The 23468-nt window shown below is 40.6% G+C and overlaps 1 protein-coding gene across 7 annotated transcripts in view; it reads right to left on the reverse strand.

Annotated features, from left to right (window-relative positions):
• PHACTR2 (phosphatase and actin regulator 2) overlaps positions 1-23468 on the reverse strand; it is a 263240-nt gene that overhangs the window by 121970 nt on the left and 117802 nt on the right. For 2 of the 7 annotated variants that reach the window (XM_032651923.1, XM_032651919.1), the window contains exon 1: positions 13113-13356. The exons of 2 other annotated variants lie outside the window; for them this stretch is intronic. In XM_032651923.1, coding sequence (XP_032507814.1) covers positions 13113-13158 — 46 coding nt within the window. In that variant the 5' untranslated portion in view covers positions 13159-13356. Of the gene's footprint in view, positions 1-2275; positions 2361-13112; positions 13369-23468 lie in introns of those variants that run through there. 3 more of the 7 variants (XM_032651924.1, XM_032651925.1, XM_032651920.1) reach the window with 3 other exon arrangements.

Below are 23468 nucleotides of genomic sequence, written 5' to 3' on the forward strand. Positions count from 1 at the left end.
AGGGCAAAATATTTTCTGGCAATGAGATTTTGCCAAAATTGTACTTGGCAATGGGAATATTTGCTCATGAACAGGACATATTAACGACCAAATCCATCAAGGTGCTGGGTACAGAACATTAGTGTTTTGAACTGGACATTCTGTAATTTCTACCTCTTTTCAAGAGAAGATACACAGCTGGGGATAACCCCAAAAAACAAAAAGAGAGAGAAGACACACATTGTTGGGGAAGAGAAATTTTCATCTGAAGCCACCTTTTAAATACTGCTAATCTCTAGAGGAGGTTTCTCACCTCAAGAATCTTCTGTAACACTTGTTAAAAACCCAGATTCTGAGAAGCTTCTCCAAAAGATTCTGATTTTTCTGGTCTAGAATATGGAGCCCTGAAATGAGTGTTTTTAGCAAGCACACTAGGTAATTCTCACAACTGGGCAAGTCCATGGAATACTAACCTTCACTTGTAACACCCCAGATTTCCATCCAGACCAGTATCCCACAAGGATGACACACCCTTAAAATACCAGTAAGATGCACAAAATACAGGAAAAATACAGTTATTCTATACAGACCTTAAACATGAATCTTTTAAAAAATGGTAGCAGATTATTATCATAGTAAACATATTTTAATTAGTCTGTTCAGCTATAAGACTGTTTTTTGTTTTGTTTTGTTTTTTTGGCCATGCCGCACGGCATGCGGGATCTTAGTTCCCAGACCAGGGATAGAACCCGTGCCCCCTGCAGTGGAAGCGCAGAGTCCTAACCACTGGACCACCAGGGAATTCCCCCAAACTTTAAAACTTTCATAAAATGTTTTTAGACCATAACAAAAGCAGGTCAAAATTGAGTTCTTGTGGGACAATCAACCAAGAAAGTGTTCTGAAATTAATTAAAAGCTATTTGCTAAACTTCTAAAAAAACTAGTCTTCTGCATAAAGGGAAAATGTTAATTGTGATGAATTATAAGTGACGGTACGTGTTTGTGCATATACAGCAAGTTTGCTTTGCTACCTTATGACCCAACCAAGTAGGAAGCCAGAAAAAAAGGTATTTATACAAGGCCTCAAAAAAAAAAAAATGTCCCATGAGCTTTTCTCAAGAAGCTATCTGTGTGCTCCGCCAAAATAAGGAAATAGATGCAGAAAAAAATCAGACATGGATTCAGCTATCTAAGATTCAACGTAAGAGAGAAGTGGAAGGAATTCCTGGGATGATGTGAAGAGAGATCCCAGGGCAACAGCTGGGCAGCAGGCTTACAGGACATGCCATCCAAACTGGAATAGAGCAAAGACCTCAGGTAAATTTCTCAAAGAACAACTTGAAAGAATAACAAAATTGTCTGGACATATTTGAGAAGAGATCTATGTAACTGGGGAAAGGTTTGGGGATGAGTATATAGGAACCTCAGCAAGCCAAAACACGAATAGGGAAAGCAAAAGCTATGCAGGAAGGAAAAAGGAAGTACGGTTTACCGCACGGCTTAGCTGTCATCAGCTTTTACGTAGTTATAAGGAATACTGATCTAATCTAAGGCACAATAGGAAAATGTTGGGAAGATGAGAACATCAGAGGATGGGAAATGCGTGACTTCGCTGGGGGCAGGGGTGAGAAGGGGTGTGAAAGAAGCAGCTGTATCTTCAATTTCCATACTGTGAGGTCAGTAATAATGTGTCAAGCTGAATAACCAATAATTAGCAATGTAAGCACACTGTTTAGAGACTGGAGGTAAATACTAAAGAATCAGTTTAAAAGGCTCTACATTTCTGGGATGCTCCTTAACTTTCTGATGGGTGCCTATCACTCTGCTAATATACAACCTGGCCAAACACAGCTATTCAGTTATTCAGCAGTTTTTGTGTCAGGCATACATCTAGGAATAAGAAGACACATTGGGGAACAAGACAGATAAGTTCCTTGCTCTTGGAGCTCAGGTCCTAGCAAAGGGGGACAAGGAACAAGCAAACAAACAAGATAATCTGAGGGATAAGTGCAATGACAGAGCAGAGAACTGTGGCTGAGGGGTGGGAAGGAGAGGTCCCTGTGAAGAGGATGATGTGGGAGCTGAAGCAAGTGTAACCGAAAGTGGGGTCCAGCTGCTCGCCACTCAACAGCCAGTGAAGAGGCCAGCTTGGTGGAAAGGAAAGTTTCCTTCATTTTGGATGCCGGCAACTGTGTGCAGGGGGAGGGCGGACGCCTGTCCAAAGGCCGAGTCCCCACCTCTGACAACCAGGGGGCAAGAGCTTTTATAGACGGAGGGAGGGGGCTCCATGCAGAACCTGCACAGTCAGCTCTGACCGTCATCTTGACATTGGTCGTGCAGTCGTCTGATCAGTGTCATCTTGTTTTAGGTACAGCTAATCTTCAGTTCCAGGGTCGGTCTGTTTCCATTTCTTTGAGGCCAGTTCTCAGAATTGTGGCAGCTTATGTCATGGCTACAGTCCCGTCATCACATAGTTAACTTCTTCCACCTGCAGGGGGTTTCAGTATCTATAACACAGCTCACAGGATACAGCTCAGAATATTATCTATAGCCCTTGAGAAGGAGCTAAAGGTCCTTGACTATGCTTAATGACTAAACTATTATTATTTGGTCTCCTTTGACTGTTTTCCTTTGCTTCTGCATTTTCTCACTTCTCTGATGAAACTGACTCTTTGGCTAAAGTTTTTCCACAGACAAAAGGCAAGCTGAGGACATGGTGGGCATAGACCACAGGGTCCTGCTCCATTTCACAAGGAACCAGCTTTGGAAAGAGCCAGAAGGAGCGTGTCCCAGATTTCCTAGAATTACAGGGAGCAGCAACTGCCAAGGTCACGGGTAAGAGTGAGCCAGGCTTGTGTGATGACTGGAAATGTGATTGAAGCTGTCGGGGGTGACGGTGAGGGGCAAAGTGGTGGAGATGAAGTCAGAGAGATGGGAGGAAACCAGGGGTCACACAGAATCATGTATGGTCTTGAGGACAGCAAGGTGAAGTCTGGATTTCATTCTAAATGCAATGGAAAGTCATGGGAAGGTTTTGTGTAAGGAAGTGACATGATTTATGTTTTAAAAAAATTACTTTAGCTGTTGTGTGGAAAATGAATTACAGAAGGCTGAGAACAGAAGCAGGACACCAGCTTGAACCTACTGCAGTGGTCCATGCATAGATGGCCAGGGTGTGTATGGCGGCAGGGGAGAGAGAGAGGGAGAGAGAGAGGGAAAGAGAGAGGGAAAGAGAGAGGGAGAGAGAGAGGGAAAGAGAGAGGGAGAGAGAGAGAGGGAGAGAGGGAGGGAGGGAGAGAGAGAGAGAGAGAGAGAGAGAGAGAGAGAGAGAGAGAGAGAGAGAGAGAGAGAGAGAGAGAAAGTGAATGGATTTCAGATTTATTTTGGAAGAAAAATGGGCAGGACATACTGATGGATCAATGTGAACAGGAAAGGGAAAAACCCAAGGGTGAATCCTAGATTTCTGGCTAGAATGAGTGAGTGGTTAGAGGTATCATCTGGTGAAATGCAGAAAGTCAAGGGAAGAACCGGTTTGGAGTGCAAAATCAAGTCTTCCGTTTAGACCTGCGACCTGTGGGATGCCCATTAAGGAATCAAGCAGATCTGTGAAATAGGCAGTTGCCTATTTGAGCCTGGAGCACAAGGAAAGAGCAGAGTTGCAGATACAAACTTGGGCATCACCCTACACGCAGTTCTCCAGGCACCCCCAGGTCAGGTGTTCTTTCACCTTGTTGGATTACCGCAGCTTACCTCTTGCTCCCCCCTCAGTCTCCCCCACAAAATCAGTCCTTCAAGCAGCAGGCAGATTCACCCCTTTAAAGCAAAGCTCTAATCATCTCTCACTTGATAAAAAGCCTTCTGTGGTTCTCACCCCCTGTGTCTTGTACTCTTGCCTTCCAACCCTCTCCATCTCAGGGCCTGAATTCTTGTTCCCCTTCTGTACTGTTCCGCCTCCCTGATTTGTCCCCAGGGTTCTCTGGGGTCCCTTCTCTTCCAGCCCCATTTCCACACATCTTCACTAAGTGTATCCTGGGCTGAGACCTTTGTGGGCAAGGCCGGTGCGTGATTTATCTTTGAAACTTCCCCAAAGCTTAGCCCAGGTACCTGACACTTAATTACTTCAGTTCAGGAACTGTTTGTTAGGTGAAGGTGCCACTCGTTCTCCTTACTATCCCCTCACAAAATGAGCGGATTTACAGGAATACACCAAAATTTTCCTAGTGTTAAGGGTTGCAATGTTATATTTGACAGAAGGTTTACATGAATGAACACATCCAGTTCCTTGAAATGAAAATACAGGAGTAGTTTACAAATATAAATGATAATGGTTAGACCCAACTTTTTAAAGTAATGTTATCTGCCCATTCCCTTCTGGGAAACAAAAACTGTTGTTTTTGGTTTTGGTTCCCCTGCTTCAGATGGGGATGGGGGTGGAGCAACCAGGAAGTGTTTATTTTCCTAAGACTATTTCTATTTCCATATCACTTTTACATAAGTTGAGTCTTCACCAAATATGAATCTTTATTCCCAAGCATAGAGACTCACACTAAAGTCCCCAGAACAGGAAAACATGTTGGAACCTTTCCTCTATTCAAATTAAAGAGGCTTAATTAGAGGATCAACAATCCAGGTTTCTTATCTCCTTCCCTCCTGCATTAGGTAAGCAAAGGATGAAGTCTGACTCGCCCATTGGTTGTTATTTTTTCAAATGGCTGAAGATAAAATAAATTTAAGCTAAAAACATTTGGGATATTACTCACTGGCCAGATTGATGACCAATGGACCAAAGAGAAGTAGTTGAGGTTCAAATTTTTGCTCCTTTTCTCTCTAAGTGACTGACATTTGCATTATGATCAAACAGACTAAGAAAAAAAAATAAACCTAAAAAGCTATCTTAGGGGCTATACTTTTGCTTTCACCATTGAATTCACAAAGAAAAAGAATAGGACTGGTTGAAAAATGGCAATTGAACTTAAAGCGGAGTCAGAGTCCATGACAGCCAGAGAAAACCTGATATGGTTGCAGGTCAGCTCATGGCTTTAATTCCAGTGGAGGGCCAGGTGGATGCTGCAGGGGGAAGCCCTGGCCTTGATCATGCCCAAAGCAGAGGAAAGCCATGACTGTCACACTATCTTTTCAGAAATGAATTTCCTCTCTCTTTCTCTGCTCATGTAGATTTTTCTTTATGCACATATTTAAAAAATAGAATCATATAACTTCAGAAAACTGCCATTTCATATTTTTATGCTGTTTATTATGAAAATCGCTTTTCAAAAATATTTTTATATCTTTTTTTTTTTTTTTTTGTACGCGGGCCTCTCACTGTTGTGGCCTCTCCCGTTGCAGAGCACAGGCTCCGGACGCGCAGGCTCAGCGGCCATGGCTCACGGGCCCAGACACTCCGCAGCATGTGGGATCTTCCCGGACCGAGGCACGAACCCGCATCCCCTGCATCGGCAGGCGGACTCTCAACCACTGCGCCACCAGGGAAGCCCCTATATCATTTTTAAATGGCCTGTTTTATCACATGACTATATCCTTACATGACTATATCCCAATTAATTCTCTTGTTGTTTGACTATTAGGTTATTTCCAATACTTTGGCTCTGATGAACATTGCTCTGGTGAGCAAATAATTACTATCTTAACAATATACTTCTAGAAGTGGAAATGCTGGGTCTGAGTATATGCACATTTTAAGATTTTTAATATATATTACCAAAGTGCTCTCCTGATAGGTTGTACCAGTTTAAACTACCACAAGACAATCATCTCCTGGAAATCATTCCTTTTAATCTTTACTAAATTCATAGGTGATCAATGGCATCCATTTTTTTTCACTGAATTGCTTAAATTTTATTCATTACACCAAATGGTCACTTGCATTTCTTCGTCAATTAAGCAATGTGGGCAAGTTAACTCTTGTGCTTCAGTTTCCTCATCTGCAAAATGTGGATATTAATGGTAGTTACCCTATATGGATGTTGTGAGGATTAAAAAGTTAATTCAAGTAAAGCACTTAGAATAATTCCTGACCCATAGCGAGTTCACCATTATGGCCATTAGATATTTTGAAAAATTCCCGTTCATGTTCTTGACTCATTTTTCTATTTGAGTTTTACCATTTCTCATTGATTTCTTTTTCTCACTGATTTTTAAGGTCTTACTACATTGAGATATTTAATCATTGTTTTCTATATGCAATGCAAATATTTTGTCAACTTTATGATTTCCTTTTTCAATATGCTGCTGATTTTTTTGCCATGCAGAAGTTTAAGGATTTAATATCATTAAATCATTCACTTTAAATCAGAAAAAATCAGAGATTAAATAGTCAAATATGAGAAAAACAGCAAAGGAAAACACATTTTTAATAATTCTAGTTTGTAAGAATGAAGTGGATAGATTTGACTCCATAAAAGTTTAAAGTTTTTATATTAAAAAAAATCAAACAAACAGAAGAGGTAAGAAAAACACAGAAAAATATTCACAGTATATTACAGACATAAGGCTAATCTCCTTAACATACAAATCTTTGAAAAAAGGAAACATAAAATAAGGAAAAGCTATAAAAAGGCAGTTCAGAGAAAAAGAAATACAAATGCCCGATTTCACTTATAATCAAAATGAGATATCACTTTTTACATATAGATTTACAAGGATTTTTAAAAATTAATTATGCCCAACACTGTGGTCCTATACAGTTTTGCAGAGTGTTCACTGCACAAGGACAACTGGACGACAGGAGTGAGTTGGGACAGAATTCCTGCTACTCTACTGCCTGTTAAACCATATGCCTGCAAGGCTGCCTCACCCAGAGAGAGTGCTTTCTATTTCTCACAAAGGGCCATATGCTTTAAGAGAGTATGCAGTGGTGGTGAGAGAGTGCAGAAAAAGGAAATCTCATCTAGTGAGCAGATATACTGATACAGTCCTTAGAGATAATTCGGCAAAGTCTATCAAAATAAAACAAACAAATCTTTTGACCCAGCAATTCCATTGCTAGGATTTTACTGGTACAGGTAGTGTGAGATGTTTAGATAAGGATGTTCATTTCAGCTTTGTTCATAATAGCACACACACAAAAGAACCCAGAAACAATATAAAAATACAAACAAAATATAAAAACACAATAGAGTTCTTTTAAAGGAAATTATGAGATATCCACATATTATAATATTGTTTCTAGATTACAAACATCAATATGAAATATTTTCAAGTTTACATTATATGAAAAACTCAAACTCGGGAGCAGCAAGCATATTACATCTTGCTTGTATTTTGATAAAGATACATACATGAATGAAGACTGTCTGTAATGAAAAAAAGTTGTTCATGCTGGGTTATAATTTAAAAGGGAGGGACTAGGGGTCTGGGAGGGAATAAAATTCACTTTTATCCTGAACTGTCTTGTAAAGTTCGACTTTTGATCATATGCATGTTATTTTCATTAAGAAAAATGAACTATCCATTTTTGTTTTACGATTTCTTTTAATACCGGCTTTACAAGGAAATGGATAAATATCCTGGGCAGGGCAGAAATAAGGCACTGACCAAAATATGGAAACCCAGAAACACAGATAGATATAGGTTCTATCATGGCCTAGGTGTGATCCTGCATACTTTATTCACTTGTTCCCTTGTCTTCTAAAAATGAGAAGAGTGGCTTTGTCTGCCCTTTCAACTCAAGGGCTCATGCAAAACAGCCAAGAGCTGCTCTGTGGCACAGTGAACATGGGGTGGGGCTGAAGACTGAAAAAAATAGTCACTAGATTCAAATACCACCCAACAGACAACAGAGCCAGCGTAGCATGCAATTCTTGAAGTTAAAAAGAATGAAAATAATACAAAATTCGCATTCATATAATCATTAGCTTAAAGTAGTCAGACTGCATTGAGAATATTTGTTGACTCATTCATATACTCAACAAACTTTTTGTACCCAATCTGTCATGCCCAGTACTTGGCAATGAGAATGCTAGAAGTCTCAACCCTTCTAAGGAATGAGGTCAGAGGGTACTGAAACCCCCCTATTTGGGGACATACCTGTTTAGCCTGTGCTTAGAAATAATAAATCTAATCCTCAATAAAATACGAGGAAATCAAAACCAGCAACATATAAAAAAGATTGTATATCATATCCAAGTAATCTTTGTCGCAGGAATGCAAGGTTGGTTTAACATCTGAAATTAATGTAATATGCCATAATTAATACAATGAAGGACAAAAACCATATGATCATCTCAATAGGGGCAAAAAGAAAAAGTCTTGGACAAAATCTAACAGTTGCATGATAAAGATGCTCACAAACTAAGAATAGAAGGGAACTTTTTGATAAAGGGCATCTATGAAAAAAATCACAGCTAACATGACATTTAATTCTGAAAGACTGATTGCTTTCTTCCTTAGATCAGGAACAAGACAAGAATGTTCACTCTTGCCTCTTCTCTTTAACATTATACTGCATAATAAGTGAGGGCAACTAGACAGGGAAAAGAAATAAAAGACATTCAGATGGAAAAGATAAAGTAAAAGTATCTCTGTTTGCACATGACCTTGTATATAAATCTTGTACATAATGAGATCTTGTATACAGAAATATGAAGGAATCCACTGAAAAATTATTAGGACTAAAAAAATGAGTTCACCAAATTTACAGGGTACAAGATCAATATATAAAAATCAATTTTCTATATTCTATACACTAGCAAGCCATATTCTGAAAATGAAATGAGTGCAATTTCATTTAAAATAGCATAAAAATGATAAAAATACTGATAAATTTAACAAGACACACACTGAAAACTAAAAAACATTGTGGAAAAAAATCAAAGAAGATCTAAATAAATGGAAAGACATTGTACATTTCCATTTCTTGTCTTTATGGGTTGAAACACTTCATATTGTTAAGAGAGCAATATTATTCAAATTGATCTACAAGTTCAACACAATCCCTATCAACGTCTCAGCTGGATTTTTTGCAGACATTGACAAGCTGATTATAAAATTCATTCGAAAATGCAAGGGGACCAGAATAGCCAAAAGAATCTTGGAAAAGAACAAAGTGAGAAGACTCACACTTTTCTATTTCAAAACTTAGTACAAAGCTACAGTAATCTTGACAGTGTAGCATATTAGTAGGCATATACATCAATGGGATAGAATTGAGAGTTCAGGAATAAATTTGACATATATGGTCATCTGATTTTTGACAAGGGTACCGAGACAATTCAACAGGGAAAGAATCACCTTTTCGAAAAATGGTCCTGGACAACTGGATATCCACATGCAAAAGAATGAAACTGGAACCCTACACCACACTACACATAAATATTAAAAAATGTATCACAGACCTAAATGTAAGAGCCAAAATTATAAAACTCTTAGAAGGAAACATATGTGTAAATCTTGACAGTAGTTAGTTTATGGTTTCCTAGATAGGAGACCAAAAGTGCAAACAACAACAACAAAATAGATAAACTGAACACAATAAAAAATTTCAGTTGCAAATCATAGTATCAAGAAAGCGAAAACACAACTCTGAAAATGGGATAAAGTATTAGCAAATAATATATCTGATAAGGGACTTGTAACCAGTATACAAAGAACTCTTATAACTCAATAATAGCAAGTCAAATCACCCAATTAAAATTAAGCAAAGGATCTGAATAGACATTTCTCCAAAGAAGATATACAAATGGCCAATAAGCACACGAAAAGATGCTCAATGTCATAAGTGATCAGGGAAATGCAAATCAAAACCACAATGAAATACAACTTCACACTTACTAGATTAGCCATAATCAAAAGAGAGTAACAAGTGTTGAAGAGGCTGTGGAGAAATTGGAACCTTCATATACTGCTGGAGGCAATGTAAAATGGTACAGCCGCTTTGGAAAACTGGCAGTTCCTTAAAATATAACATAACAAAGATAGAGTTACCATATGACCCAGCAATTCCACTCCTAGATATATACCTAAGAGAAATAAAAACATATGTTCACAAAAACTTTTACCTGAAGTTCATGGCAGCACCATTCAGAGTCAAGAGGTAAAAATAACCCAAATGTCCATCAACTGATGGATGGATAAACAAAATGTGGTATATATTAATACAGTGGGATATTATTTGGCAATAATAAGAAATGAAGTACTGATATATGCTACAACATGGATGACCCTTGAAAACATTATGCTAGGTGAAAGAAGCCAGTCACAAAAGGCGTGTTGTGTTGTATGATCCCACTTATACAAATTCTTCAGAATAAGCAAACCTACAGAAGCAGAAAGTGGATTAGTGGTTAATTAGGGCTAGGAGTCGGGGGTTGAGAAGGATGGGAACAGGGATCGATGGCTGCAGAACACAATGAATATACTGAAAAACAACGAATTGTACACTTTCGATGGGTGAATTTTATGGTATGTTAATTATATGTCAATGAAGCTGTTTTAAAAAATAGAAATAATGGGCTTCCCTGGTGGCGCAGTGGTTGAGAGTCCGCCTGCCGATGCAGGGGACATGGGTTCGTGCCCCGGTCAGGGAAGATCCCACATGCCGCGGAGCGGCTGGGCCCGTGAGCCATGGCCGCTGAGCCTGTGCTCCGCAACGGGAGAGGCCACAACAGTGAGAGGCCCACGTACCGCAAAAAAAAAAAAAAAAGAAATAATGACTCTAACTGCACGTTTTCAGAAATCATTATTACTTGGTCTTCTTAGAGCCTAGATGCAGCCCTAAGCTGAAAGGCTCAAAAGAGCCTGAAATCAAGAAAGAAAAGCAAGCTAACTTGTGGCCTATAGTGCTGATTTTTACAAAAGCCCAAACTGAGTAACAAGTATAAACTATCAGACTCTGTGCTATTGACTCCTTAGACTCAAACAGATTTTCCCGCTGTTAAGCATTTACGACGGGAATCCTCTTCGTCACTGTAATCCCTAGCAGCCACTCTAGACCTAAACAACTATAGATGCCTGAGATCACACAGAACAAAGATCTTCACACCACTTATGAAGCCTGTGGCAAACAGCTAACGAGGAGTGAACAAAATACTTGGAAGGGTAGAGGGTTTGACATTCTCAGACTCAGAGAAGAACACCAACATGAACATAAAACTTAAGATATGGCAACCAAATGTTCTGTTTTTGTTGTTTTTTCATTTTCATTTGGAATCTAAAGGCAAAACTTCAGGGAAATGGAGTGATAGTAATACACTTAGAGGATATAAATGGATATCATGAGAAAACTGCTCCACTCTTAACATTAAAAAACTTCAGTCATAGCAACTATCATCCCTTAACCAACAAAACAAAACCAAAAAAACCCTCTACTCATGATGCCTGAATTGGTCACTCCAAGATACACAAACTTTTAATCAACTAAGCGGAGGACCTGTAATTTAAGTATAACACCATTCCATGAGAGATTTCTCTGAAATATCTTTCATGGTCAAGCATAACTTTTTGTTCAAATTACTTATAAATAAACTGCCCAATCTCTTGACATGATTAGTCATTGTATTAGGAAATACGTGTTAGGAATTACAGCAATCTGGGTATTTTTTGCTGTACTGGGTTAGGAAGGAAGCTCACATTTTAGGATTCTACTTTGCTTCTTAGGCATCATTTATGTAACATTCTTTGATTTTTATAAATGCAAAATTCACTTTTCTAATATTAACCCTAACAATAATTTATGGCTAAAGAACTAAATTCAGGGCAGTACTTTATACCTATTGTATTGGAGTACTGATCTAACTCTATGCTTTGCCAGCGCTGAAATTTAAAAATCTAACTCTTCCTTGAAATGAAAGAAGTCACACTGCTTTAAAGTAAGACAAAGGAAAGTAAGCCTTAATTGCACAAAATAGTTTACTAAAATTAAGATCCTAATCAACACTCCCCCTCAAATTCCCAAAAAGCTATCAACATTAAGTATCTTCTGTTCGGCAGCAGCGCGGTACAACCTTGTCAATGACAGTAAGGGAAGGTGTGATCTTTTTTGGATTCTGATTCCTCTCCTTTGCAGACGGCTGGTTCTCCTGAGGCATTAACATAAGCCGGTGCAAAGCTTGTGATATTTCAGGGAGTGAAGCTCTACAATATAAACAAACCCATGCTGGGGGAGGCTGGAATGGTAGAATGCTATCTAGTTAGAGACATCCTGGAGCTGATTAAAACAACAACAACAAAAAAAAAGAACCCTTCATCTCTGCCCTGTCATTTCCTTTCAGCAAGATCCTGTTGATGTTTACACAATTTGAAAAGTGTATCAAATATCTCAAGGAATAACGTAAATGCCCCCTTTGAGGTTTTGTTTTTTAATTCTTGATGGAAAAACATATCAAAATAGTATCTTTTAAGTATGTTTCATTATCCAATCACAAGTATCGCCACCAAAAAGTTGTTTATCCCTACACTACTGGAGAAACGCCAGATGTACCTTCCTTCCTTTTTTTTTTTTTTTAAAGAAAATGTTAAAAAGAGACTTAAAACAGGGCAGTACAGCTCAGAAACATTACACGCGTTTCCATCAAATGATCTTTAGCCCTGAATAACCGGGTTCATGAAACGTTTCCCCAAATTTTATAGCTTGTGTCTAATAAACAAGTATCATTTGAAACAATTAAGCTTTTTTCTCTTGGTTATTAAGTATTCAGCGTTCTGCCAGGATAAAAGAAGGCAAACAGCACTTCTGCTCCGAAACACAAACCATAAATCAGTTGACAAGCTTGAAAGAATTCAGTTCTAGTCTGTTCGGAAGCCAAGTGTAAATACAGAAAAACCTGTTGGCGAGTTTATCTTGCTCTTTAAGTTTCGCGTTTTTAAAACAAAGCAATACGCCAATGGCGTTTCTCGTAAATTTCAGGCTCAGAAGAGATTCAAAGAAACACGAAAGCGAGGCATCTCGGAGAGAAAATGGAGCCTGTGCCTTTAAGGTAAAATCGGCTGGATCCCAAAAGGCATTCCACTTTTCCACGACAAAGAGTTTGGGGGAGCGCTACCTCTCGGGTTTCTCGGAGGGACTTGGCGGGTTCGGGCAGAGCCCGGCTCGCCGAGGAGCCCTCGACCGCCCAGGCTGCCCCGAGCCAGCCCAGCACCCGCGGGGCGGGAGCGCATCGCGTGCGCCCCGGACTCACCGCTGCTGGGCTGCGGGGACAGCGTGGAGACCGAGGTCTGGCCCATGTCTCGGGTCGCAGGGCCAGGTCGGGTGATCACGCGGCTCTTTTGGTCCTTGGATCATGGGTCCGCTCGCAGACAGATTCCCAAGCGTTCATTTCCCGGTCCGTGCGGAGCTGCCCGCAGGGTCCCCTCACCTTCTCCCCTTCGCGGGTCTCCCAGCCCGGCCGGCCGCAGCCGGCGCGGCGAATCCTGCCCAGCGGATGCCTGTCATTCCTCTATGCAGATTAGCTGGGGTCAAGGGTCACGGGGGAGGAGAGAGGGGGAGTGGGCGACGGGGGAGGTAGAATGAGCGGGGCGAGGAAGTGAGGAGGGGAGAGGCCCGGGCTGGTCCAGCCGCGCCTGCGGGGGCTGTGAGACCCGCGACCCCCCCAGGGTAGCAGAGAGTACGGGTGACTCCCGTTTAACTTAAAAGGTTCCCTGTCAAATGATCCTTTAAGGCTGGAAGAAAAGGAATTAAAGTACTTAGTCACGGTACTTAATTTAAGAAAATTTGTTTCGTTAAAGCTAGTTCCTTCCTCACATTGTTTGCTGATATGTGTGCATTTTATTTTCCTTTTAAAAATTATCTTCCTTTTAACAAGTGGAATTTTAAAAAGCAGTATTAGTGGCCTCAATCAGCTTGAACAATAAATCTGAATGATGGATCTATGTGTGAGATCAACAAAGTATACACCTTGCTCTCTACCACCTAGACTCTGGGAAATTCACCTCTCCTATATTCAGAAGAATCACTGTGAGACTATCAAACTGCGTGATAAGATGTTTAAAATATACAAAAGGTGAAAACAACAGTAATTTATTTTAGAAGCTAACATTCCATAAAAGTTAAATTAAATCCTACTGTAATTAAATCTCAACTGCAAACTCCTTAAAAATATGAATACAAATACTGTTGATGAGAAATCTAGATGCCATATCTATCTCCATCTATCTGTCGATCACTCTATAGATAGATCGATAGATGGAGATAGATATGGCGTTAGACTGGATGGTGGTTACATAAATGTGGCTCACTTTAAGAAAATTCATTGAATTGTATACTATGATTTGTGCATTTTTCTGAATGCATATGTTTCATTAAAAAGTTTTTTTGGGGGGCTTCCCTGGTGGCGCAGTGGTTGAGAACCTGCCTGCTAATACAGGGGACACGGGTTCGAGCCTTGGTCTGGGAGGATCCCACATGCCGCGGAGCAACTAGGCCTGTGAGCCACAACTACTGAGCCTGCGCGTCTGGAGCCTGTGCTCCGCAACAAGAGAGGCCGCGATAGTGAAAGGCCTGCGCACCGGGATGAAGAGTGGCCCCCGCTTGCCACAACTAGAGAAAGCCCTCGCACAGAAACGAAGACCCAACACAGCAAAAATAAATTACTAAACTCTTACCCCCAACATCTTCTTTAAAAAAAAAAAAAAAAAGTTTTTTTTAAGTGTATTTTTTTTTTTCTGGCCAGGCCACTAGGCTTATGGGATCGAACCCAGGGCCCCGGCAGCGAGAGCACCAAGTCCTAACCACTGGCCGCCAGGGGATTCCCAAAAAAGAGTATTTTTTAATTTTTAAATTTATTTTTATTGGAGTATAGTTGATTTACAATGTTGTGTCAGTTTTTGCTGTACAGCAAAGTGAATCAGTTATACATATGCATATATCCACTCTTTCTTAGATTCTTTTCCCATACAGGTCATTAGTATTGAGTAGAGTTTCCTGTGCTATACAGTAGGTCCCCATTTGTTATCTATTTTATGTATAATAGTGTGTATATGTCAATCCCGATCTCCCAATTTATCCGTCCCCAACAGTGTATTTTTTAAAAAACTGTATTTAGCTCACTTGCCACAGCTTTCACTTTTTAAGTTATCCTAGACATTCAACTCTGAACTATTAAAAATCTATATAGTATATAATCATTAGAGAAATGCAAATCAAAACTACAATGAGGTATCACCTCACACGGGTCAGAATGGCCATTATCAAAAAATCTACAAACAATAAGTGCTTGAGAGGGTGTGGAGAAAAGGAAACCCTCCTACACTGTTGATGGGAATGTAAACTGGTGCAGCCAGTAGGAGAACGGTATGGTGGTTCTTTAAAAAACTAAAAATAGAGCTACCATATGATCCTGCAATCCCAGTCCTGGGCATATACCCAGAGAAAACCATAATTCGAAAAGACACATGCACCCCAATATTCATTGCAGCACTATTTACAATAGCCAGGACATGGAAGCAACCTAAATGTCCATCAATGGAGAAATAGATAAACAAGATGTGGTACAGGGCTTCCCTGGTGGCGCAGTGGTTAAGACTCCGCCTGCCAATGCAGGATCCCTGGTCCGGGAAGATTCTACATGCCTCGGAGCAATTAAGCCCGTGCGCCACAACTACTGAGCCTGTGCTCTAGAACCCTCGAGCCACAACTACTGAGCCTGCATGCCACAACTACTGAAGCCTGCGCACCTAGAGCCTGTGCTCCACAACAAGAGAAGCCACCGCAATGAGAGGCCCGCGCACCGCAACGAAGAGTAGCCCCTACTCGTCACAACTAGAGAAAGCCCGGGCGCAGCAACAAAGACCCAATGCAGCCAAAAATAAATAAATATTTAAAAACAGATGTGGTACATATATACAATGGAATATTACTCAGCCGTAAAAGGAAACGAAATTGAGTTATCTGTAGTGAGATGGATGGACCTAGAGTCTGTCATACAGAGTGAAGTAAGCCAGAAAGAGAAAAACAAACACCGTATGCTAACACATACATATGGAATCTAAAAAAAAAAAAGGTTCTGAAGAACCTAGGGGCAGGACAGGAATGAAGAGGCAGATGTAGAGAATGGACTTGAGGACACGGGGAGGGGGAAGGGTAAGCTGGGACGAAGTGAGAGAGTGGCATGAACATATATACACTACCAAATGTAAAATAGCTAGTGGGAAGCAGTCACATGGCACAGGGAGATCAGCTTGGTGCTTTATGACCACCTAGAGGGGTGGGATAGGGAGGGTGGGAGGGAGACGCAAGAGGGAGGAGATATGGGGATATATATATATATGTATAGCTGATTCACTTTGTTATAAAGCAGAAACTAACACACAATTGTAAAGCACTTATACTCCAATAAAGATGTTAAAAAAAAAAAAGATCACATAGAGCCTTGCTTTGTTTTTTGAAAGACATTTGCTTGTCTGTTTCATCATTTAAGTTGCCCTCTTTTTTTTCACACCCAAATAGCCCACCCTCTACTGTGGGGAAAACTTTTTCCCTAGAAGAGTGTGATCAGTTATCTACTTCCTTTTGACTAATTCACTCTTAAGAAACACTGATTTTTTTTTTTTGAGTGGCTACAAAGACCTTATCAAATTATTTAAAATGTTGGTATCTATGTATTCACATGTATACATAAAACAATTACATAGAATCTTCAGATCACTGGGGTGTTAATGGGGTACACACATGAGCCTGGCAGGGACTCAAATGAGACCAGGCTTGGAGGCATAGGGCTTTGGAAAACTGGACGTCCTTCTAAGGACCTGAGAGGAGTGGGGTGACGAGGAAATGGCCACTTCAGGGGTTTGGCTTAACCCCACTGCTCAGAGCTCCACCTCAAGCTCCTTTCCCATTTTCACGGGAAGGGAACCCATTTTCAGACTGTTTCCCCACTACATACAAGCCAAGTCCCTAAAATCTTGCTGTAGCAAACACACGCAGGAATCCACTAGACCCGGTCTTTTTTTTATAAATTTATTTATTTATATTTATTTTTGGCTGTGCTGGGTTTCATTTCTGTGCGAGGGCTTTCTCTAGTTGCCGCGAGCAGGGGCCACTCTTCATCCCGGTGCGCAGGCCTCTCACTATCGCGGCCTCTCTTGTTGCGGAGCACAGGCTCCAGACACACAGGCTCAGTAGTTGTGGCTCATGGGACCAGTTGCTCTGCGGCATGTGGGATCTTCCCAGACCAGGGCTCGAACCCGTGTCCCCTGCATTGGCAAGCAGATTCTCAACCACCGCGCCACCAGGGAAGCCCCTGGACCAGGTCTTTATAAATATATTTATATCAGAGAAAAGCAAGGCACTTTGGGAGCACTACGGCTCACTCTCCTACATACATCATTCTGGACAGAAAGTAAAAATTGGTTAGTTTCTCAAGCAAGTTAAATGAGTAAAGTTAATACAATAACAAAATTGTTCCCTAGCCCTTCCTGAGGCACAGGTTGAGGTGCATCTCTAGGTGACACCTGGTCCCAGGTCATCTGGACCCCGGCAGAGTTCAAAAACTGATGCCCCCAGCTATCTATTTTACGTTTGGTAGTGTATATATGTCCATGCCACTCTCTCACTTTGTCACAGCTTACCCTTCCCCCTCCCCATATCCTCAAGTCCATTCTCTAGTAGGTCTGTGTCTTTATTCCCGTCTTACCCCTAGGTTCTTCATGACATCTTTTTCTTTCTTAGATTCCATATATATGTGTTAGCATACGGTATTTGTCTTTCTCTTTCTGACTTACTTCACTCTGTATGACAGACTCTAGGTCCATCCACCTCACTACAAATAACTCAATTTCGTTTCTTTTTATGGAACATATGTATATGTATAACTGATTCACTTTGTTATAAAGCAGAAACTCACACACCATTGTAAAGCAATTATACTCCAATAAAGATGAAAAACAAACAAACAAACAAAACTGATACCCCCAGGAAGCCTGACATCTCTGCTGAGCAAAAGCCCCTGGCTTTGGGGCACTGCCCCCTCCCCAGGCCCTGAGGTCAGGTGACGGGGGTTGCAGTGGGAGGCATGCGGAGAGCAGAGCTGGGACACGGTGGGAATGCTTAAGCAGGGTCACCAAAGCCACAGAGACCTCAGTCTATCCGAGCTGGTGCTGCAGAGCCGGAGGATCACCTCCACAAAGAAACCCTGATATTTTTTAACAAAACTAAGGATTAACCAAGATGTGAGTTCTAATTAGGACAATGAAATTAATCCTAACTAAATTTCCTTTTAAAGTGGAAAGCTGCTGTGTTTGGGAACACATTCCACCTGGGGGGTTCAGCAGTGAGAGTAAACAATTATAAGGGCTCTTCTATTTCTTCCTTTAAATTGTCTTAAAACAACAACAACCAAAAAAAAAGAAGACCAGGTAGAGTGTTCTCTCAATCTAAACTAAGAGGAGGAAATTTTCACTCTTCTTTCCATTGATAGAGCCTAATGGATAAGGGAGGTCATTGATTAGAGGAAATATACCATAAATTTTGCACATCAGAATATGTAAATACAATGATTTTCTTTGAAATTAACAAAAGCTAAACTTTGAAGTACAATGTCATTTTTGCTAGCAATACTTCTTTTACTTGAGAAACAATAATGTGTTTCTTTTTATTTCTTCTGCAAATTCATATTTCAAACATCAAAGGGGTACTCTATAGCTCTAGTCTTTCAGGATTTACTAAATCCATCTATATTTACCTTATTCAAAACCTTTCATGATTTGCTAGTTAATATAATCTTAGCCTCATCTGGGATTCTTATAATCCCCCGATCAGGTTACACACTTTCCTCTGAAATTTTTCCAGTTCCATTACATTATCCTTGAAGCATGTCAACCAAAACTGCAGGAAGTGGGCATTAAAGTTCCATTATAAGGGTGGCACAGTTTATTCTATTTTGTTTCCAGTGCTTCCGATGAGGATTGGTGTTTTAACAGCCTTTTCATCACAGCTAACAAATTATATTAATGAACATAGAAAAAGTCTACAGAAATCCTTCAATTCCATTTATAGGTCATAACATAAAGGTTAGAATTTATCATCTAACAAGAGTATGTTAAGATAATTTCCCCCACGCCAGGGGCTTCCCTGGTGGCGCAGTGGTTGAGAGTCCGCCTGCCAATGCAGGGGACACGGGTTCGAGCCCTGGTCCGGGAAGATCCCACATGCCGCGCAGCAACTAAGCCCATGTGCCACAACTACTGAGCCCGCGTGCCACAACTACTGAAGCCCATGCGCCTAGAGCTTGCGCTCCACAGCAGGAGAAGCCACCACAATGAGAAACACGCGCACCACAATGAAAAGTAGCCCCCGCTCGCCTCAACTAAAGAAAGCCTGCGCGCAGTGACGAAGATCCAGCACAACCAAATATAAATAAAATAAATTTATTTAAAAAAAAGATAATTTCCCCCCAAATTGCCCTTTTCTTGCCTCATTACAGCTCATCTGCTATTATTCAGCCAACTCACAGTTTTACTAAGAGCTCTGCATGTTAATCCCTCAAGTTTATAGTTTAAAGGTGGGTGGGAATGTTTAATGTCATCTGAAAAAAATGGATGTTTCTCTGTGTTACCTCTTTCCAGAGAATTTATAAAATTGCTAAAGAAGATTAGTGCCAACATCTAACTTTGAGGAAATGATCTATTTATAACTCTTCAGCATTGGTCCTGTTCTTCAGTCTATATTTCTAGACCAATTTCTCATCCAGTGATATCCTGGTAAATGCTCAACAACTGGTTTGATCTGGGGGTGGGGACAAGACCGATGTGTGACTTGTGTTTGCTGTTTTCTGTGATATAAGTACTTCTACAACGACCAATTCAATGAGTGGTCAGCTGGCTCGCAAAATTTATGTCAACTGATTTGCCAAGTTTCTGGAAATTTAACAGCGGGCCTCTATGAGCAGGCTTCAGCGTAGCACCACTTTCATGTTTTTTTATATGCTGTCATCAAATCATACCATGACTGATTGTGAGAAATAGCTGATGTTAAACTTTCCTAAAAATATAGACTGACAGCATCTTCTGATTTTTTCCATTATCCGGTCTAAATATTTTTGAACCCCTGAAAGACCGTCTGTGATTTATTCCTTTACTTCCGGAAAGAAATTAAATTGGGTGGATTAGTTAGAGCGAATTTCCCCTCCCGGAAACTGGTTTGCCTTTTGACAAAGACGTTGTACTTCTTGAGGTTTTCAAGCATTTTACCCTATAACACAGATTTCACTGGCTTGTAGGAGTTATTAAATTCATCCATCTGGGGTACCCAAAGTGACACTTGCACTTTTTATGGGTGGAAATCACTAGTTCAATTAGATAAAAGTTAAAAGCAGACATAAACCTAAACTTTAGCAATCTATTTGTGGAAAGGTCCTTTCCTACCAGGTCAAAGTCCAAATTGTAGGCATACAGTTTGGTGACTAGAGAGATGGTTTACAATGAGCACAGTCACCATTACCAAGTCCTGTAACTTACGTCACTGACAGGCTTTTCTTGTGGCCAAATCTCAGCTTGGAGTAGGAGAAAGAGTGAGATCTTCCTCCCTCAAAGCACGGATGCCATGAATACTCATCCTAGGTGTCTGGTTTCCTGGCTGCTGCTGGCTCTGCGAGGACCGCATTTTTTTTTTTTTTTTTTTTTTTTTTTTTTTTTTTTGCGGTACGCGGGCCTCTCACTGTTACGGCCTCTCCCGTTGCGGAGCACAGACTCCGGACGTGCAGACTCAGCGGCCATGGCTCACGGGCCCAGCCGCTCCACGGCACGTGGGATCTTCCCGGACCGGGGCACGAACCTGTGTCCCCTGCATCGGCAGGCGGACTCTCAACCACTGCGCCAGCAGGGAAGCCCATAGGACCGCATTTTGAAACACCATCATTTGGGGGTGAGAGGGTAGGAAGAGAAGGGTTAGGCAGAGTACCAGAAGATGAGATGGTTGATCAGAGCAGTGGTAGTCTAGGAAGCAACAGTGGCTGGTGGTGGCCACGTACAGGTAGATGAAGATCTCTTAACTGGCACCCTTAATCTTGGACTTGGCCGTGAAGATCTAGTCAATTATTGACATTTGCCTGAGTAATGGGAATTGCAGTCATAGAAAACCTTCTCCTAGTGGAAAGGAAATGAAACTTAGTAATTAAAACTTAGTAACTTTCCAAATAGGATTTTTTTTAAAGTGTATTAGTTTTCTAGATACAATGGTCAGAAGAAACAACAGAAATTCACAGATGATCTAAAAGTATCAGTTTAATCATTTATTTTCTTCTACCTACCCTTGTCAGATTTATTAAAGAGCAGAAAACTGTCTTTTCTCCCTTTCGCTGGTGGAGGTGCTAAAGGTCAATTTTTTAAATTAGAAGGCTATTTTTAACACAAGAGGTTCTAATAATCACGTACAAGAATACATAACTCAGAAACTAAAAGCTGGTGTGCAAAAGTTTTTAAGTAGGTTTTTACTAGACTAGCTGCCAGTTTTTAAAAACTTTGCATTACTCCAAAACTTGGCTACATTTTGTGAAAGTCAGCATATTTAGAAACATAGAACTACTAAAAAGCAAACAGAATGTTATGATTTCAGTTGAAATTCTGTATATGCAACCAGTGTTTACTTTTTAAAACGTTACTCTACAGCAATTGCCACCAAACGCTTCCGATGCCTTTTATTTTGACAATGCTGAGAGATTTTAGTTTTAACACGATAATATAAACAGACAAAGGAGAACTTTGGTTAAGAGAAGAATTACAACTTTAGACATTCTAGTTATATTCAGCATCAGTAGGAGAGAAAACCACATTCCAGAAGTATTAGAACAGGAAACAAACCTGTAAGACAGGCTTTTCTTTCCTATTGTTCTCATATTTTTATATGATTTATTTCCTGAGTTTTTCTTCTACTGCTTGCTCAAGCTAAAAGGATTAACAAAATACCTTGCCCCTGTTTTGCCCTGAGTGAGTCTCTGCAGAGGGCGTGGTGTTTCACACGTGTGCTTACTTAGTGATTGAGCTGGATGGTTAGAAGATTTACTCTGGAAAATAAAGACCTCGAGGGGTGGTGCTGGAATTTCCTTTTCCAGAAACTTTCCCCCACCCCAGTAGAAAAAGTGTGTAATTTGCTGCACTTCGTTTTACAAGAAAAACAAATTACTCATCCACAGTATTTAAAACTCTGACAACTGCTATAAAATGAATAATCTTTAATTTACTAACCGAAATCTATAGAGAACATTCCTTCAAGACATTTTTAATAATTAGTGCCCAATTTACAGAAAGTAATTGCTTAAAATAAGGTCCAAATCATTGTGTTTTTTTCTTTTTTTGGTTTTTTTTTGCAGTACGTGGGCCTCTCACTGTGTGGCCTCTCCCGTTGTGGAGCACAGGCTCTGGACGACGCAAGCTCAGCGGCCATGGCTCACGGGCCCAGCCACTCCGCGGCATGTGGAATCTTCCTGGACCGGGGCACAAACCCGCGTCCCCTGCATCGGCAGGCGGACTCTCAACCACTGCGTCACCAGGGAAGCCTCAAATCATTGTTTTATTAACCGTCGTATCTATCCCTAGAACCTAACATAGTGTCTGGCACATAGAGGGCACTCAATACGTATTGTGTGATAAATCACATTTACATGATTTCCTTAATTATAGCAACTTGCAGCATGGATGAAAAACATCCAGCTAGGAATAAATGTATGATTTTGGTGATATAATGCGGACTACATAGCAAGATGATATCAATTTGTGTCAGTGACTGTAAATTTCCTTTTATATGCCATTCTATTAATAATAATCATCATCTAGTCGTTTAGCTAGAATTAACTGAGGATCTCGCCTCACACCTCTAGTGTGAGGATAAGTGAGGTACAGACCGTACCCCGGAGGACTTCACTATATATATATATAAATAATGGAGGGTGGCTATTCTGGCTTACAAGTAAATGACTATAACAGTTAGTACTATGATAGAGGTTTGTTCCACCAAGAGTTAAGGATGAACAGTGGGCTGCTACAGGGAAGGCTCTGAACTTTATTAATTGCTAAATCCACATCTTTCCAATACAGAGTCAGCAACTCATTCTGAAGATGACTCAAGATTGTGAAGGGCGGGCTTCCCTGGTGGCGCAGTGGTTGAGAGTCCGCCTGCCAATGCAGGGGACACAGGTTCGTGCCCCGGTTTGGGAAGATTCCACATGCCGCGGAGCGGCTGGGCCCGTGAGCCATGGCTGCTGAGCCTGTGTGTCCGGAGCCTGTGCTCCGCAATGGGAGAGGCCACAACAGTGAGAGGCCCGCGTACCGCAAAAAAAAAAAAAAAAAAAAAAAAAAAAGATTGTGAAGGGCTTCCTAAATCAAAGATTAAATTCTGATAGTATGCAGTTAGTATTAACAGTATTTCTTTATTTATTGCTGACAGCTTTTTGAGGAATAATTTACAAACCCTAAATTTTACCCATTTTAAGTAAACAATTCAATGAGTTTTAGTAAATATGTAGTGCAACCACTTCTGCAGTCAGGTTTTAGAAAACTTGGAGAATCCTGAAGAGTTCCATCATGTCCTGCAGTTACTCCTGGTC

This window comes from Phocoena sinus, chromosome 12, assembly GCF_008692025.1.
Source record: "Phocoena sinus isolate mPhoSin1 chromosome 12, mPhoSin1.pri, whole genome shotgun sequence".
Lineage (NCBI taxonomy): Eukaryota > Metazoa > Chordata > Mammalia > Artiodactyla > Phocoenidae > Phocoena > Phocoena sinus.